The sequence below is a fragment of the Sinocyclocheilus anshuiensis genome, unplaced genomic scaffold, assembly GCF_001515605.1.
Source record: "Sinocyclocheilus anshuiensis isolate Anshui unplaced genomic scaffold, SAMN03320099.WGS_v1.1 scaffold1162, whole genome shotgun sequence".
In the NCBI taxonomy this organism is placed as follows: domain Eukaryota; kingdom Metazoa; phylum Chordata; class Actinopteri; order Cypriniformes; family Cyprinidae; genus Sinocyclocheilus; species Sinocyclocheilus anshuiensis.
The window spans coordinates 1723365-1743071 of NW_015540875.1; the positions used below are offsets into that span (position 1 = coordinate 1723365).

At 34.9% G+C, this 19707-nt stretch overlaps 3 protein-coding genes across 8 annotated transcripts in view; 1 reads left to right on the top strand and 2 right to left on the bottom strand.

Annotated features, from left to right (window-relative positions):
• LOC107688209 (raftlin-like) overlaps nt 1-2100 on the top strand; it is a 94240-nt gene extending 92140 nt beyond the window's left edge. For all 3 annotated transcript variants that reach the window (XM_016485819.1, XM_016485821.1, XM_016485820.1), the window contains exon 10: nt 521-2100. In XM_016485819.1, coding sequence (XP_016341305.1) covers nt 521-997 — 477 coding nt within the window. In that variant the 3' untranslated portion in view covers nt 998-2100. The remainder of the gene's footprint in view (nt 1-520) is intronic.
• Nucleotides 2101-10629: 8529 nt separating this feature from the next.
• LOC107688278 (H-2 class II histocompatibility antigen, A-U alpha chain-like) lies at nt 10630-15804 on the bottom strand. The gene is made up of 4 exons (XM_016485898.1): nt 15496-15804; nt 15117-15374; nt 13033-13317; nt 10630-10808 (listed from the first exon to the last, which is right to left on the bottom strand). The coding sequence occupies exons 1-4, from the start codon at nt 15593-15595 to the stop codon at nt 10675-10677; spliced, it is 777 nt and encodes a 258-aa protein (XP_016341384.1). The 5' UTR covers nt 15596-15804; the 3' UTR covers nt 10630-10674.
• Nucleotides 15805-16763: 959 nt separating this feature from the next.
• The window catches only part of LOC107688211 (bromodomain-containing protein 2-like), a 16161-nt gene continuing 13217 nt past the window's right edge, over nt 16764-19707 (bottom strand). For all 4 annotated transcript variants that reach the window (XM_016485826.1, XM_016485824.1, XM_016485825.1 and 1 more), the window contains one exon: nt 16764-17946. In XM_016485826.1, the coding sequence (XP_016341312.1) occupies nt 17816-17946 (131 nt within the window). In that variant the 3' untranslated portion in view covers nt 16764-17815. The remainder of the gene's footprint in view (nt 17947-19707) is intronic.

Consider the following 19707-nt stretch of genomic DNA (forward strand, 5'->3'; position numbering starts at 1 on the left):
GGCTGCACGTAAGAATCTATTCATATATGAATCGCGATTCTGTCTTCTAACAATTCTAATGGATTCACAAGTTTCAAAATCAATGTTCTAAAGCAGCGGTTCTTAATACTGTTCTTCGCGTCGCCCTGCTCTGCACACACTGCATCTCTCTCTCTCATTCAGCTCAGCTATAACAATTAACTGTTCCACATTTAGACGCGCACTAGAGACGGTTGAGCCAATCACAACACACTGGGCTAGCTATTTCTGAGGGAGGGGCTTCATAAAAGAAGGAAATGATCAGTGCATTTTTCAGAGAAGGGACAGAGCGGTGTGGAATAAAGGTAAATTATGTGAAAAATAATGCGTTTTTTAAAAAAACGAAGCATTAACACGTTATAGACTGCACCCCATAAACACAATCAATCCTAGAAAAAAAACAGTGAACCACCTCTTTAAAAAAGGCAATTTATTAAATATTTATCTGCATCTCATTGCCTATCCATAAAAAAGGTACTAAGACTCCCATTTTCTGTTTCAGAAAGTCATCTTTAAAGCACGGAACAAGTCCAACAAGAACTCAGTCAAAGACGCACCAAAGAACAAGAAGAAGAAAGACTCCACACCCACTGTAGAGAAAGAGATAAGTGATCAAAAGCCCTGTGATGGAGCCGAGAAGAGTGCCGACACAAGTGTGAATGAACGACGGGAGGAAAACCAGAATAATGAGACTGATGCTGAAGTGCAGAGTGAACAGAAAGAGGACAGAGAGGAAGGGAACGAGACAGAGGAAGGGACGGTAGGAGCAGGCAGGGAAAAACAAGAGGCGGTGGGCGGAAATAGCAAGACAGACGGAAATGCTAAAGATGAGGTTGACGTTAAAGAGGAAGAGTGTGGCGTGAAAACAGAAGCTGAAATGGGGTCGTGTCAAGACAAGGCCTCACCTACAGCACAAGAAACAGGACGACAGGACAAGGAGGTGGACAAACAGGAAGACAGGTCAGCCAATCAGGATTGAGGACGCGCTCACACCCACCGAGCCAATGGAAGTGGACCTCTGAATGTTCTAAATGCTACCCTGCAAAAAAAAAATCACTTAGCTAATCGATATTTTGTCTTGTTTTCCAGTATCTAAACATCCTTAAAACAAGTTCAATATACAAAACAAGAAAGCAAGAGTTGTTTTATTGATCTTTAGATACTCAAGCCAAAACTACTGGCTGATGTCGCGTAGCTTATGGTTTAAGACAGGTACACTGTCGCGCAAACACCTCACCTGACATTTCCACCTCTTGTAACCAATGCTGAACATTTAACTCACCGCTGGTGAGCGGGCGATAACATCCCTTCCCCATCAATGAGCCGAAAGGACTCCGGTATCCAGGAAGAGGGAGGAGAGATGGGAAGAGATTGTTATCGGTAAATGCACTGGATGGGAAAACCACATTAATATTTACTCAATGAGCCCAGAGGGCCGAGACAGACTCAAAGACGGCATCTCAGACGCGCTCCGAGGAGAAGGTTACTGTTGCGAGAAGCAATCTATTGTGATGTTAGGTGCATATGTTTGTGTATGTTTTTGTTTACGTTTATATGAATATTTCATGTCACCGTCCAAACAAAAGAGTCAGATTCTCGAAATTTAAGAGAAGATTCGCACCTGGCAGAGAAACATACTGGGATATTACTATTAAGTTTGTTGTGCAGTAGGGGCGACTTTTTGTTGGTTTGGTTGTTAGCATTCAGAGCGGATCCACCACTGGTTTAAAGGAATAACTCACACAGAAATGAAAATTCTGTCATCATTTACTCACCCTCATGCTGTTTCAAATATGTATGACTTCATGAGAAAAATAGAATACTTTAATGAAGACTCAGGCTGTTTGTATGGAAGCCAATTTCTACCACATAAGAAAAACAACAATAATGCATTAGTAAAAATTCATAATTCTCGGATAAAAAGCCAAAAATATGACACCATAAGTCTAAAGGCTGACATTGACAAAATGTCAACACTGAAAAGTAAAACTCATAAAAAGTCAATATTTTGACACACTAAGAGATAAATAGTAGAACGTTCCATAAAAGTCAACACATTAAAAAAGCTATTTTTCTGACATTATGAGATAAAACGTCATAATTATGACATAAAACACCATTATAAATAAGTCATAATTTAACTTTTTTCATCTCATAAGTATGATGGTATTTCATACCATGCATAATTATTATTTTCTTATGGAGTGGAAAATGTAATTCATATAATTTTATCCCATAATTTTGACTTTTTATGTCATAATTTATCTATTATTATTTAGTATATCATAATTTTTACTATTAATCTCATAATTGACTTGTGTCATAAGTTTGACTTTTTATCTCATAATTATGCCTGTCAATTTCAACCCATAATTTTTATATTATTTTTGTCACAATGATGACAATTATGTCATAATTATGATTTACCAAAGCATTTTTTTCTTCAACTGCAGAAATGGGCTTCTATACTTTTGAGCTCCATAAAAGCATCAGAAAAGTAGTCCATTTAATTAGAAATATATTATTTACCGAATATGGGCGTAGAATATTTTTATGCTCATTAGAATATTGTATTGTTAGTTTAGCCACAAGCTTAATTAACAAATTATCCATTGAATGCTTTGTGCAAAAAAAAAAGGTGATTAAATGATGCCAGAATTATCATTTACAGGGTGTATTATTGCTTTTAAAAGAGGAAGGTGGCATAATAAGTGTCTGTTTGGGCTTCAGTTTACTTTTACATGGAGACAATCTGCTCTAGCTCTAATACAAACATTTTCAACATTGCTCTCAGAGGCAATAAAGCATCACAAGTGATTTTGTTTGAGAAAGTCAACACCAGAAAGATGAGACACGCTCATGAACAGATCCTTTCCCTGTTTTAATTAGCAGACGACTAAGGGGCTGTTCACACAGGACCTTTCTCTTGTGTTAAAAACGGCAGAGCACAACAGAAGGTGTGTTTATATGCACATGAACTCCCAGACACTGGCTAATGTTCACCTCAAGATGTTCATTCTGCCCCCTGATTCATCTGATGGCCATGCTTTAAAACTGTCAGCAATTTGATTTGTAACTAATGAGTAATTAGTTTCATGAGTAATAACATGAAATCAAAATCAACCCAATTAAAAATGCATCAAATTACAGAAATAAACTTGGAAAAACATGCCACTGATGTGCACATATGTGCCTACTGCACAGACCGAAATGAAAAAAGACAGAAATGGTAAAAATATTTTTTTTTACAAATATTTCATTGCACAGAATTCATAAAGATACTGACAGTTTTTATTATGAAAATTGCATTTTCTGAGGAGGACGTAATATGAAAGTGAAACTTCATGGTGTTATTATACAGACTGCCGTCGATTTTCAATTTGCATAAGAAAATAAACAGATACGTGCATAATCCGTAACAATGTTGTGATGGGATAGAGGGGTTATTTCATGACAATGATATTATTACCCTGATCTTCTGGGATGTTTCAGATTTAAAGTGAACAAAAGAAAATGAGGACGGTCGACGGGATAATGCGGTTAGGTGTTCACGTGGTTCTTTGGCTTTTATGAAGCGAATGTCTTGTATTTTAGAAATCAGAGCCCTTAATCCAGCAGAATCACAAGACTATGATTTCAGATAGAAAATATTATCCTGTCTGACTCGTGGTTTAGGCTTTTCATAGAAATTAATATTAAAGTATTATTTGACGTATTACTTTTCCGATAAACAACAACTGGGTAACACATCGTGTTTTTATATCAGAATAGGCCAAAAAGCATTTAGACACTTAAAGGTGTGTTCACATTAGTGAAATTTCGGTCAGTATAGCATATCGGCCAATGAAACCCAGCTCACACAGAAGTCACTTTCAAACCAAGCAGCTTGGTCGAGGCGAAAAATCTTTGAGCTTGAACCCGTTGAAATCTGCATGGGGATTATCTTTCGCCCTCACACGAAATTCCTGATCGCATAGAATCCTGTTGGAATGACTGGATTTCGCCAGGGAAAATTAGTCAACAACAGCGAAGGTGAACGCACTTGACACGTAAAATGTCTAAAATGTCATTGCATTAGTTAAAATATCAAACTAAGTGACATTTATATTAAACAAAACATTCTGGCAAGGTTCACGTAACTATATGAACTGACATTATTCCAGTAACGTTAATAGAATGTCTCGGTTACGTATGTAACCCTCGTTTCCTGAAGGAGGGAACGGAGACGTCACGTCTGTGACTGACGAATTGGGATCTCGCTTAGAGAGACCCAATTCGTCAGTCACCGACGTGACGTCGAGAGTGACCGACTTAAAGGGAACGTTCGTTCCAAGTTATCTGGTGATGTTATGTTCTCAAAATGTTAGCGCAAAAACATTATACATTGTTTATGGATCTCTTTTCAGAAAACATTTTAGTTGGACGTTAATCTAACGTTTTTAAATGCTACTACTTGTTTCAGAATGTTCAGAGAACATTCAAAAGTAACATTCCCGTAATGTTTGTAAAATGCTAAAATGTTCCCTTAACATTCACATAAAAAAAAAAAAAACTGGATGTTTGGAACATTCAGGAAACATTCCAAGAAAAAAAAATATTCATAACTTAATGGAAACGATAACTTTTTGTTAACTTTAAGTTTGTTAACGCAAGCAAACTTTACAAGCAAAATATTTCACAGAAAGATGTAAAATGCTAAAATGTTCCCTTAACATTCACATAAAAAAAAAAACTGGATGTTTGGAACATTCAGTAAACATTCCAAGAAAAAAAAATATTCATAACTTAATGGGAACGATAACTTTTTGTTAACTTTAAGTTTGTTAACGCAAGCAAACTTTACAAGCAAAATATTTCACAGAAAGATGTTTGAAATGACAAAATAATAATTCAAAACCACTTTCTGGTCGTCAAATGTTAGTGGGACGAATCCATCATGCACATCAAGAAATGCGCATTAAGGTGTGGTCAACGTTAACATTAACGAAAATTTGCAAGTGAAATTCAGGAATCCGCATGATCGACTTTCGCATAAGAGTGAAAAAGTTTCCCACACATGATCAAGTTGGTTGCTCAAAAGTTAAAGTGGCTTCTGTGTAAGCAATAATTCATACTCATCTCTACGCTACTTACAATGAATGGACCCCTTTTTACACGCAAAATTTCAGTACTGCACCTTAAAAAAACAAACTGGTCATTTTGATTTCATGCTGAATTTTGTGCCCACTGTAAACCTCACCTGAGCAACATCTTTATTTCCATTAAGTCAGCATTGTTGTGTTGGCGTCTGGCCGCATTTATAATCTGGGTTCGCAATGTCAGGGTTTTCCAGCATGTGGTCTTGAGGGACGGCGTGTGTGCGGTTCTGCATTAGCTCTAATGGCCAGAGGGGTCACGTTTAAAATCATAATGGCTTTTCCGTTCCCCCCTCCTGCTGGGACAAACGTCTCTTGGCCTCATCAGAAAGGACGTCAGCCTCCCAACTCCCTAATAAAAGATGCTGTTTTCAATCTGTCCGCGTACGCTTGAAAGAAATTCATTTTGCACTTCCCTCTTACACGACGGCGGTTCTCGTTCTTTTTCTGAGCGGTTTCTGACACGTTGTGCTTTTGTCACAGTGCTGTTGTTAGACTGTAGCTGGAGGGGAAAAGCCTTGTTTATTGTTTTAATACAGGGGAAAGACAGAGCTGCTCTGACGATTCAACTAGAGTCAAAAAGACATTCTGGTCATCCTATTTTCAGTTTAACATGTTCCATCTCAGCTTACATGCAGATGTATTTTTCAAGCATTGCTTGTTGTGTATCACAGGTGGAATCTGAGGCTTTTTGAGGTGGTAAAATCTGTGGATTGTGTTAAACAATAGCGGAGCGTTCTAAAAAACATTCAAATTAGCCAAAGCACTTAATAAAGCAACAGACAATGTGTAGAAGTTTGTGAATGACAGGCGTACCGATTCCTGCGGACATCTGTGGGCGCTGATTGTGTGTGGGCCTGCTTATCACTGACAGATAGCAATTATGTTACAGTATGTGCTAGTATGCATATTGCTCTACTGTCAGCATCTGCTCTGATAAGCTTGGCTTATCTAGATTGAGTTCTGCGACTGTGTTCGGAACAGAATACTAGTGTACTGCATACTGCACAGTATATGCTGTATGCCATCTACTGTTTTAATAGAATGTGAATCAGCATAAAATAAAGCTGTTTCACTGAGAAAACTGACTTAAACTGAGGTAAATCACAGTTACACATGGCCTTGAGTGACTTACTGCTTTTATAAGAGCACAAATAACTGACAACAGCAGTATATGGTAACATCTATTAATATTAATCATTGAAAATATACATTTGTGGCATCAAGTTAAGTGCATTGCATGGTGGGGTATGCATTATGTACACTGCTTTTCAAAAGTTCATGGCCAGTAGGAAGATATTAATACTTTTATTCAGTAAGGACGCATTAAATGATCAAATGTGACAGTAGAAGATGTTACAAAATATTTCTATTTTATAATTATAAATGCTGTTCTCTTGAACTTTCTTTTCAATTCTATCAATTCAATTCATCTATCGTGGTTTCCATAAAAATATGATGCAGCACAACTGTTTTTTATCATTGATTATAACGAGAAATGTTCTTTGAGCAGCAAGTCAGCATATTAGAATGATTTCTGAAGGATCATGTGACACTGAAAGATGTCACAAAAATCATGCTGAAAATGCAGCTTTGCGTCACAGGAATCAATTACATTTTAAAATACTTTCAAACAGAAAACACTTATTTTAAATAGTAAAAATATGTCACAATATTACTGTATTTTTAATCAAATAAATGCAGCCTTGGTGTAGACGTAATAGACATCTTTTAAAAGCATTTTAAGAATCTTCAAACTTTTGAACAGTAGTGTAGCATACATATCCATGTATATGCACGTGCATTCAGAAAATTATGTAAAAATATTAGCATAATAGTATGCTTTTTCAAACACAGCCTTTGTTCCTAACTCAAACCCTGTTAAACAAATACACACATCAGCTACATATTTCTTAAAGACTTTGAAGGTTAAATTATTATTTCTATGTAGACACACTTTATGTGGTTTAACTAGCTGGCAGTGATGAATGGTTAGTGTGTGAAAGCAGCATGTGTGATCTTTACCGCCCACTGTCCACCGTGTAGATTCAAATGCACACAATAGCAGGCATGACATCAGCAAGTTTATGGACGGTAAGTCCGGTCTGGGTCCGCAGGGTCAGTCGGATCAGTCCGTGGGTTGGCGAGGCCACGTCAAACGAGCTGTTAGGGAAAAAGGTTGTGGAAGAAAGTGAGGCAGGATCAGTGAAATGATGCTGAGTAATATTTACCCTCCTCCCCTTAGTATGGACAGGGTGACCCGTGACTCATGCAGCGGTTGACCTGGTCCGAGGTCAATTTTTTTGTGTTGTATGCCAAGAAATGTGCCAGTTTATTAGTTATATAATGGATTTTAATGTCCTGCAGTGGCAGGGAAGGATCGTTGTAGCTACTAACGCACATGTAAGCACGTGCACCTCATTTTGTGGTCCATTTACTGACGGCCATTTCTGCCTCCATATTTTTGCAGGTCGCTTCTTTGATTGTCAGCCACTGTTGTGCCATTGTGAACATTGATCAATGTTTTTCATCGTTTGTAAGGACAAGCAACATGATAATGTCATCTGTACAATTTGTATAATATAATAAATATGATTTATATTTGATTTGTTTTGGAGGTTTTATTTGCTGTATTATCTGTCCGCTTCTTTATTGCTTGCCTAAGTCTCAAGATAAAACTACTGTTCCTAATAGAGGCATTGCACAGGTCATATTTCATTTAAAAAACTAAATTATATTTTGCATTAAGAAAATTAAACCTTATGTTCAGGATCATTAAGGTTTTTTTTTTAGCATCGAGGCACTAATTTCATGACAATTAGGTGCATTTCTCCAAATGAGAATCTAATGAGAATCATCTTTGAGAAAAATGTTCATTACAAACAACTCCTCAAACTTAAAATGTCTGGACACATTAAGGTAAATGGAATGTGCTTAATTGTTACCAAAATACTTTCGCTGTGCAAAAAATCTTAATGGGCCTAAAACAGGCTTTTTTTTTCTTCATGCAAGTTGTAATTGCATGATGTTAGGGTGAAGCGTGAACAGCGCGTTCAGGACAGATGTCATGTAGACAGACAATTTATAGCTCCATAGAAGTCATAATGAAACTAGCAACATTAAGTCAGGCTGGATCACAATTTATACACTTGTGTTCTACAGGAAGGTATTATTTAGTCTGTATTTTAAAAACACACAACATCTTGTCATATGCTTGTCAGCTGAAAATGTACTCACCCGCAGGCCATCCAAGATGCAGATCAGAACTGATTTTAGAGAAATGTAGCATTCCATCACTTGCTCACCAATGGATCCTCTGCAGTGAATGGGTGCCGTCAGAATGAGTCCAAACAGCTGATAAAACATCACAATAATCCACACCACTCCAGTCCATCAGTTTACATCTTATGAAGTAAAACACTGTGTGCTTATAAGAAACAAATCCATCATTAAATGGTTTTAACTTTAAACCGTTGCTTCTGGACAATTTACAAGTCCATAATCCATAATAACGCTTATTCCTCCAGTGATGAAGTCCATCTCATGGTGTCCTCTCACATCAAAATCCACAGACATATTTGTTTAAAAATGGTTTTGACTTGTAAGCGGTGCTTGATTTGTGCATATTTCTCTTCTGATTCACATGAGACCTCATTTTCACTGGAGAAAGCAATATTATGAACAGAGGACTATTTTAGTTTCAAGTTAAAACACCTTAATGATCCATTTGTTTCTTACGAACATGCAGCGTTTTGCTTCATAAGATGTTAACTGATGGACTGGAGTGGTGTGGATTATTGTGATGTTTTTATCAGCTGTTTGGACTCTCATTCTGACGGCACCCATTCACACAACGTACCATAACGTGAAACATATCGCATTACGGATGGTATCAGGTACGCAGTGCCACATCAGACTAACCAGAAGCACATGTGAGTAAATCATCAAATGGTGTACAAATGACCTCCGTGAAGCTCTTTGGGACACAGACTACAAGCACAAACACAGGGACTCCCACAGCACATGAAATCAATGCCCGGTCCATTACCAGAAAACGCTAATGACACTTCAGTGATGTAGAGAGACGAGGACGATGAATAATGTATAGACGTTATTTCATGAGCAACATCAGAGAGAGCACCATTAACTTATCATGCTGTCTTAAAACAGGCCACATTTTAGGATTTAACGTTAGATAAGAAAAAGAAAAAACGACCGTATAACCTTGGATCTTTGGAGTAACATGTTAGGTTTGTTTACTCAAGCCAAATCAGGTAAAAAACCAGGTATGCAAATCTAAGTATGCAAAACCTGACTGAAGGAACACAGTGCCATCTAGTGGTTCGTGCATGTCAGCACTTCACCCGAGACAATAAAAAAAGCTTCTCATGTAAATACAGAATGTGATGGTAATAATCCGATATCATTCAAAAGTACCACATTACAGTATTTCCATCTAATGCCACCGGTGTGTAATTTTTTTTTATGCGTAATACACATCAATTTCTTCCGAGCCTCTTTTCCACTCGAATCTTCTGTTAAATTGTAGCTTTTGCAGCACTTCACGTCTAGGCGGATTATCCAGCCCTCATTTAATTAATGCAATTAAGCTTTGCTCTTCCCCACATGCCTGCTTATCTGCTGCTGTCAGAGCCCAAACTGTAAATGAATTAATTACCTCGATCTGCTTAGTTCATAACGGCAATCTGAACTGAAGGATGAATATGCATCAGCATAACTGAGATGCACCACAATAAAAGAGACTGTTTGCACATCGGTGATGATATGAGAGGTGTTACAGAAATCACTAAAGGAGTAAGAGCCAGTCTTCAAATGGGTCATTCCCTCTGTAGGCCTAATTTTTTTAAAGATGGAAATATATAAAAAAATATTTTTAAGTGAAAATAGGGGTGAACTTGAAATAATTTTCCCAATTACATTGTTTATAGGCTATTTGTTGGATGTTTTTTTTATGTCATGTCCTGGATGATGCACAGATGCCATAAACAGGTAATTATTTATTTTTATATTTTCTATATAATCTAAATGTATAAAGAAAATGTTTAAAATGGTCAATTTATAGGTTAATCCTGTATGCTTAATATTACTTTCCATTCTCAGCTTTTGCGAGGTTGTCCTTGCTTATAACACCTGAAAGAGCTACAAAATAAAAGAATATAATATAAATAAAAATAAACAAATGAATATATTAATAAATATTAATATTTTTGCTATTAATAAATTGCAAGGTTGTCCTTGCATATAACACCTGAAGGAGCTATCCAAACAAAAACAAACAAAAAAGAAATAAATAAATAAACAAATAAAACAGATACATACATAAATAAAATAAAAATATAATATATTAATATTAAGAGGCAAATAAGAAAAAAAAAACTCAATATTAAACAAATAGTTACATTTATTAATTTTAAAAATCAGAATAAACAAATGATTTACAGAGTTTGTGCTAGAAGAACAGAAGGCTGTCTGAGTTTCTGAGTGCAGATGTTGTGAGAGATCATACAGCCCGCAGCTCCATCTTGCTCATTACGATTATAATGACTCCCACCACAAATCCCAAAAATCCCACAAGAATTCCGATCACAAGCACCGCCGTCTCAACCTCCTGAGAGTCTTCCGGCACCTCCACCTCTGTGGGACACAGACAGCAGCACATCACCAATATTAAACAGCCATCCAAACATCTCAAAACATCTCAAATATACAGCAAAAATTAATAGTAGAAATAAAATACAAAAGTCTTGATCAACAACATACATTCTAGTATCCTTTTGCTTCACAAATGATTTCTGTGCATTATTGTGCACCTATAAAATTCGATTTATTTTTATTGACTACTGATGAAGCAATAAATAAATAAATAGTAAAATATTTTATTAAATATCATGCATCATGCAAATATCAAAGGCATTGAAGGGGCCTTTTTAATACTACATTTGGGTCTTAAAATGTTCTGTTAGTTAAATAATAATAATAATAAATAATAATGCTTTTAGTTCTTATTGATTAATTTTTGACTCATGTTTTTGTTTTATTGCTCGGAAATGTGCAAATAATAATAATAATAATCAACAACATGGATTGTAGTATTCCTTTGCTTCACAAAATTGTCTTACGTGAAACTGTATATTATCGCACATCTATAAAATCTATATATTTTACTGAATACTGATGAAGCAATAATTAATATTTAATAATAAATAAATAGTAACATTTTTGATTAAATATAAAAGGCAGCAAGGAGGCATTTTTAACCTTCATTTGGGTCTTAATTTTCTGTTAATTAAAAAAATAAACAAACACTACTACTAGTAATAATTTATTATATTATTAAAAGTATGAAAGTATTATTATTATTATTATGAGTAGGGATGTAACGGTTCACAAAATTCATGGTTCGATACGACACAGTGGTGTCACGGCTCGGTTCGGTATGGGGGTAATTGGTTACGTCGCAATGTTGGAAATATTTCTGTTTTAAACCATGAAGGCGAGCCAATGGATATCACACACAAGCAATGTGCAAACTTTGCGCAAGAGTTACACCGGTGAACGTCTTAAAGTAAAAGTAAAAACGGAATGATGGAGCTTTCGCCATCTGACGCCGCATATTCTCTCAGAGACGAATCTACTTCAACATATGCTGATAACGGTATATAGCTAACTGTTTTTATTTATTCCCTTAATATTTCTAATATTACATAGTGAAAAAAATGAGAAGAAACATATTTCGTGTTAAACAGGTTGTTTTTGAAAGTCGGTGCTTGAAATAAAAGCTTTTTTATTTCATTGATTTTATTGATGACTGAAGTGTTAATATTTTAATCATAGGCCTATAATTCATTGTATAGACCTGCTTTTAAAATACCTTTTTTTTTTGGCATTTTTATGTTGATAGGACAGTATAGCAGTGACAGGAAGCGAAGTAGGAGAGAGAGAGGGGGGCGGGATCGGGAAAGGTCCATGAGCCGGGACTCGAACTCGTGACGCCCGGAGCGCAACGGCACTACATGTCTGCACACAGCCCACAAGGCTATTGTCTAAAATACCTTTTTTTTTAAATGTTATTTGAGGAGTAAATATATAGCCTAATCTTTTGTTATCCTTGCGGCACGTCAGTTATTTGGTAATTATCGTGGCGCAAATTAATTGTAATTTTAATTTAATAATAAAAGTAACTTCATAATAATAATAATAATAGGCCTAATAAAAATAAGAATGTAACAGGCCTACATTAATTGGAAATGCCAAATATCTTAATATTGCCAACAATTTATGTTTTTGACAATATCTCTGGCTACAGTCGATACAAGATCATCGTCTTTCGACGCAACCCAGCAAGGGGAGGTTATCGCAGGGCCTTTGGCAGTGCGTGTCCTGTTACGTCATTTGGGCTGCCTTGTTGAGTGCAGTGGCACAGAGAACATTATATTTTCCAAATGTAATAGGATTAGTCCAACGAATCGAATCGTTCGGTTTGTAATGCGCACCGAACCGAAAACCTCGTACTGAACGGTTCAATACGAATACGTGTATCGTTACACCCCTAATTATGAGTATAAAAAGTTTTAGTATTTAGTAAAGTATTTAAAAAACATAACAAAAAGAAAAAAACAAAACATTTATTCAACATGCTATTGGTTCTTAATGGTGGATTTTTGACTTCCGCTGCACAGACATACTAAAAAAAAATTCTCAAACTTTCCTTAGAAAAAAGTCAGTTTCATTGGGTTAAGAAAAGGCACTAACTGTGGAAAATTCTCACACACCAAGATCAGTGTTCAGACTGAGCAACTGCATGCGGTTGGAAATCTTTACCCAACATCTGATATTCCTACAAAGGAGAAGTGCTCACCCCAGAACCTGGTGATGTCCCGCTCCAGTCCTCTGTGTCGCACGCTGCAGGTGTAAATGTCTCCCCGCTCAGGATGGAAGTTCAGGTAGGAGAACAGGCGAAAGCTGAAGTCTGGGTTGGAGTAATACTGCGTCTCACTGACGTCCTGCTCACTCACCGGCTCTCCGTTCCTCGTCCATGAGATGTTCACCGGCGGCGGGTGGAAGTCGGTCACTGAGCAGATGAGGGTGTTTTCAACACCAAGCTTCACGTCGCTCTTGGTGTACAGCTGTGTGGATGGAGGAACTGTGGACAGATTTAGGGGAGATACGAAATAACATTGCTTAAAACATTTGCGTGTACTTAAAGCACTGTTTGTGTGTTTGAGCACAGGGCGGGACTATCTGTAGCTATGTTTCCATCCAAAGTTACAAATTAAACTTTTGCGCAAAATTGGAATATTGCATAAAACATTTGCGAATAAAGCACCGTATCACGAAGAAAAATTTAATTTGCTGCAGTAGGAGAAGGCACTGTATAATAATAATTTTTGTATACAATAAATTATGAGCTTCAGAGCGCGCAGACGAAACGCAATCGGTCCATTGGTTGGTCCAGTTTTATGCTGTCCCATCGCAAAGTCACATGTCTTTTTTGATGCGCCTTAAGGAATTTATTTGGTAAAAGTGTTTCCATCGTAGTTTATGTGCATGTTTTCTTACCGGATAAGACATTTATCCAACTTAGTTGAGCGCATATGTTTTTTATGCACTTTTTTGGAATTTATGCACATCTTGGCATTTCCATCCAGCGTTTTTTATGCAATATCCCAAATGCGCATAAAAATAGGTGGATGGAAACATAGCTTGTCTGGCCGACCAATGGCAGACAAGAAGTTATAGTTGATTGACTGGCTGAAGCAACTTATTCTGAAAGTATTAATCTTTTCCATTCCAAAAAAAAAAGAATAATAATAAATCATAGATTTAAGAAAATATTGAGAATTTTTTTTTTAAAACGTCACGATTTTAAATGACAACTGAGCAGTGTTATTTTAGTATTTATATAATATTATAGCTTATATGAATATTTTGAATTGGCTTATTTCTATACTTTCACCTTTTCATTTTTACATTTGTTTTGTCTTTTTTTCATTTTTTATTTTAAAATGAATTAATTTTATTATTTATGGTTCATTTATTTTTATTTCGTTTTAGTCAATTGAGTTTTGTAATGAGTAATTCTGATGGCGATTTAATTCAAGGTGAGTCTTATTAAAAAGACACTACAACAAATACTATTATGTATTAAGAAAAAAAGAATAAATTAAAATATTTTTATATTGCAGTAATAAAATATAATAAAATTAACTGATAAAAACTAATGATTTTAATGACAATTGAGCCGTGTTATTTTAATATTATTTATATATTATTTTATAAATATTTTGAATTAGCTTTTATTTTAACTTTTTATTTTAATATTATGACCTTTTGTCATTTTTATTTTATTTGAAATATTACTATTTAGGGTTAATTTACTTCTATATTAGTTTTTTTTTTTTTCTCTCAGTTAGTAATTTTAACGAAAATGTTTTCATTAGTGTAATGAGAAATTGAGAGCAAAATGTGCTTAATTGTTATGAAAATCTTCATCATGAAAAAAAAGGTAATAAAATAAGTCTTGAGTATTATAAGTCTCTAAGTATTATTTATATACTTTATAGCTTTTATCTTTGCAATTTTTTTACTTTTCATGCGGTTGTGTGCCTTTGTAAAAAAAAAATTAATTGTAAATATTACTATGTACGGTTAATTTATTTATGTTTCAGCTTTAGGTTTAGTTCAGTTTTTATTTCCAGTTAGTAATTTTAACTCAAATACATTTTTGCAATACACATACAATACATACAAGTAATGAGAATTTTAGGGCAAGATGAGCTTAAATGTTATAGAAATCATCATAATACAAAACAGCCATAAAATAGGTTTCATTTTCTTTTGATTTTGAGGTAAATGTTGCCTTAAACATGTGTTGACGGGCTTTATTAAAAAGAAACATAAAATATTATATATACACTTTGAATAATTGAATCATGATTTTACCGATGGATTCAGGGGGATTTTTTTCTCCTGCGATACAGGGAGGAATATTGTAGAAGCAGGTGCCGATGGAGTAGTGCGCTAGAGAAGGCAGATTGCGGTCGAGGGTCCAGTCGCCTGCGAACTCCGGCAAACGCTGCTTTGCTGTGTAATCATTAGGATCGACGTGCCAGAGCTCCTCACCGTCAAACTCCAGCTCAAAACCAGCGTCCATCATCTCTATATGACAGTATGTCAGCTGACGCATTAAATGCTTCACACCTGAGGGAGAAAAACCATCAACGTACAGGATTAGAAAAACTAAACACAACGTCAACAAGAACAAACTCAAATTTCAGTCCAGCAGGTTTAAAAAGTAGTTATAAGAAGATAAAATCATTACCTTGAGCTCTTGAAAAACTCCAAAAAACGCCAAATGTGCAAAACAGAAAGAACAAGCGCCACATTTCAAGGCCATCAGCCGAATGCCACGAACTGGGCATTTACTGGTAATATTTACTTCCTCCTCCAGTCATTATTGTGCACGATATGTTTCCTCATGCCTGATAGAAACTAGAGCACTGAATTCCACCAGCTAATCAGGTTTCGCTTCTTTTGTGATGCATGAAGCCACTGTATTTTTTCTGTAATAACCACTGTGCACTGAACAACAGGACCAACGATAATAAACATACGGTGTCCAATTCATTTACAATATGCTCTGACCAAGATCTAATATGAACCAGTAAATCAAATGATATTATTACATAGTCTTTTCCATGATGCATCAATCAACATATCATTCAATGATTTGTTCCAGTTGCTAATGACAGGAATGTAAATGGAAATATATTGAGTTGAAATATAATCAAATATAATAATATATATATATATATATATATATATACACAGTGGGTACGGAAAGTATTCAGACCCCCTTCAATTTTTCACTCTTTGTTATATTGCAGCCATTTGCTAAAATCAAACGGATTAATGTTATTTCAGTGTCATTGAGATACTATTGTAGGTTTTAGTAATATTTTGAATCAGTTTTTATATATTTTCCATTTTCATTTTAATTTTAGTTAAAGTTTTAGTCACTTTGTTGTGTGTTTTTGTCATTTTTAGTAGTTTATATATATATATATATATATATATATTTTTTTTTTAATTAATTTATTATTATAAATAATAAAGGGATAATGATAATTTTATCTTAATTTCATTTTCAAACATTAAACTATCAAGCTTTTATATTGTTGGGGGAAAAAAAAATTTTAAAAATCACAGGAAGTCCTTAAAGCTTCTCTTTTGTTGACAACAGCTGGTTTATAAGTGCTTCTTATTAAATTTGGTAGGATAGTTGACAGTTGGATTAGTTATGTAAATTGCCATTGAGATATTTTACAGCACAAATTTCCACAAAAAAAAAAAAATCCCCTGATATTTAAATGTTTTCTGAGACTGTAGAAACCTTGCGCTCATAAAATACCAGCAATCAGAACTTCTTCATGTCCTTGTGCTAAACCGAAAGCACTGAGTTTTTGAGTTTACTTGTAAACACTATTTAAACACCCACATTGTTCAACCTAGTATATCCTGTTTTGCAAGGCTGCTGAGCTGCACCAACAAAAATATGAAATAAAATATTGAAACACCCCTTCACACCATTCACTTGTTGTATTTGTATTTCCATCCAAATAAAAACCAACGTATAATCCGGAGCGCATAAACTCTTAATTATACTGCAGATAGGGAATATTAGGTCACAATGATCTGCCATGTGTCTTATATACACAAAAAGAATATTCTAGAATAAAGAGGTAAGCATGGTATTATGGACTCTATACACAAGAAATAAATGACAGTCTATTGCTTAAATGCGATTCCTTTAGTCTCGTCTACAAACCAGATCTCTCAAGTTAACATTCAACTTAAATAACTAATTCAAACCACTCAATCTAACAGCGTTTCTCTTGTGCTCATGAACCAATCCAGTCCATCTCCTCCAGTCCGGTGAGGCGTTATGGCTGTTATTTTCAATTAATATTATCACCACAATTTCACAGATGCCTAATCAGACAGATTTATGAGAAAAAGTGTCCTTTGACATTGATTCGATCATGTAAAAAACGTCAAATTAAATCCATTTCTTACAGATCAAAGCAATAGCAAAATGAAACTAGAGAGCAAATTGCGAAGCCATATGGAAAGAATAATATCATACGTACATAACAAATCCCAAAACAGTCCAGTGCATCGCAGCGTGAAAACCTAAACATTTTAAAGCCAATGCAAATGCAAAGTAGTTCTTCATTTTCTTTCTCATTTCCCCATTGAAGGTCCTTTATAAACCTTCATGCAAGTTTTGGTTGCTCAAAGAGATCTAAATGCTGGCCCTGATCTTTAAAGCAATGCAAAAAGCAGCAAGAAATGTTTCAAAACTCAATTACACTGTCAAAATGGAAGCAAAACAAAACAACAAGCTATTTCGTCAACTAAGAAAAGTAGTTATGATTACGCACTCTTTCCCATTATGGGCATCTTGGTAAAAGCCTTCTTTATAAAAGAAAAAAAATCCTAATATATAAATTTTTTTTTTACACTGAAGTAAACATAGTTCCTGGATTGAGGAGGCACGGAAAACAAGGTGTCTGTACGGCAGGCCGCAGCTCTGAATGCGCCCCAGAGAGCCTGCTTCCTGTGCCTTCCCAGAGTCCTCTTCACCTGGAGTCCGAGTCACTGGTGTCAGATGAGGAGGAGGAGGAGGACGATGAGGAGGAGCCTGAGCTGGAGCTGCTGGCGCTGAGACGCGAGGCCATGGCGTGAGGCTCCGCGCCGCTGGGCTTCTCCACTGGAAGAGAAAAACCAAACCGGTTTTCACTCGTGAAGGAAACTGGTTTTGCCGGTGTAACTCGGCAGGGCTCAACAACAGTGAGTTTTGCTGTTGACTTGGCTGGGTCGGTTGTCCAGATAAAAGACAACAAAGAAAAATATTTTTGAATACTGGAAGTAGGTTTTGTATTTTTAAAATAGACACAAGACAAATGACTAAAAACAAATAGCTTGTTCTCAAAAGGCTAAATCATTTTCATAAAGGTTTATAATAGATAAGAATACAAGAGTTGAAAATATGTAAGTGGCTAAAAACCTAACTTCTTACTGGATTTACGTTATAATTTTATATAAATCCCTACAGGACGTATACATTATACAATCGGTCTGCACCTTTGAGAGTAATTCAATATTACTTCAATATTCAATATTATACTGGAGCATTTGTAGGGCTAAATGATTTGGGAAAAAACAAACTTTAACAGAAATTTTTCTAATTAAAAAACAAAAAACGTGATTTGGAAAAAAACAGGTATATATCAATATGACTATAATAATAACTTATTATTATTGTTGTTGTTGTTATTTTTAGCAAATAACTTATAAAACTGGTTTAAAAATAAATTAAACCGAAGAAAAAATATTACTACTGCAATACAATTAACAAAAAAAGTATTTAATAATAATAATAAATACTTTTAATATTTTCTATAATTTTGTAGATTCTTATTTTTAATATAATTAAAATATTAATTTTTCCAAATAATTTATTTAATAATAGTAATAATTATTTTGGACTATTTCTTATTTTTAATACAATTAAAATATTCGTTGTTTTTAGAGATGCACCGATTTCAATTTTCTTGAACGACGATTCCGATTTCCGATTTTTTTGTAAGTGTGACCTGGCGATACCGATTTTTGCCAATTCCGATTTTCTTTCTAAAAACTATAATTGACAGCATATACAAACAAAAATCTATACTTTTTTAATGCAAAAAATTATTTACATAAATTATTAAACTTTACAATTACCCCACTCTGGACAAAGTTACAGATGTTCTCTCACTTAAACAACTCCCGAAATAAAGTGCTCTGTGACTAGAAAAGGGATAGAAATAACAATTAACTAAAAAGGAGTTGCTGTATATAACAAAACAGATGTCATTTCCCACGGTTTCTTAAATTGTCATTTTTTACTAACCTTACTAAATGAGTCATCTTTCACATCGAATTCTTACATTGTTTCAATTAATTCATTTTATAAGATTAATTTTTAAATATTTTTTAAACATACAAATAAAAAATGTTGGGGAAAATGCAATGATAGTTTTAAATATGAAACCAAACCAGTAGGTGGCGGCACATGACTGTTTGAATGAGTGAGTCATTTAGTCAACAGATGCAGCAGATTCGTTCAAACGGCTGATTCATTCAGAAATGAGGCAAGAGACTACTGTCTTTATGAGTGGGTTACTGAATCACTGACTCACTCGATTCGTTCAAAAACGTGGATTCATTCAGTAACGAAACACCGCTGTGTTGCTCGGAGACACAAAACAGTTCTGCTGTGGCTTTGATTGGAACTATTTTCATCAGCGAAATTGAGCAAAAACAGTCAATATTGTGTCTAAAATGTAAGTCGCTTAATTTTAACTTCTTGTTTCTTGAACTACTATTGTATAAAATCACATTGCAATCGTGTTGAAATATTTTGGTCGTGCAATGTTGCGCACCTAAATCATTTTTTTTTTTTTTTTTTTTTACTTCGGCATTATGT

Coding starts and splice junctions, on each gene's coding strand:
- LOC107688278 (XM_016485898.1), bottom strand. CDS start 15,595: ATGCCCAGTTCGTGGCATTCGGCTGATGGCCTTGAAATGTGGCGCTTG. Junction 15,375..15,495: donor GAGTTTTTCAAGAGCTCAAG/GTAATGATTTTA, acceptor TTTCTCCCTCAG/GTGTGAAGCATTTAATGCGT. Junction 13,318..15,116: donor AAATCCCCCTGAATCCATCG/GTAAAATCATGA, acceptor ATCTGTCCACAG/TTCCTCCATCCACACAGCTG.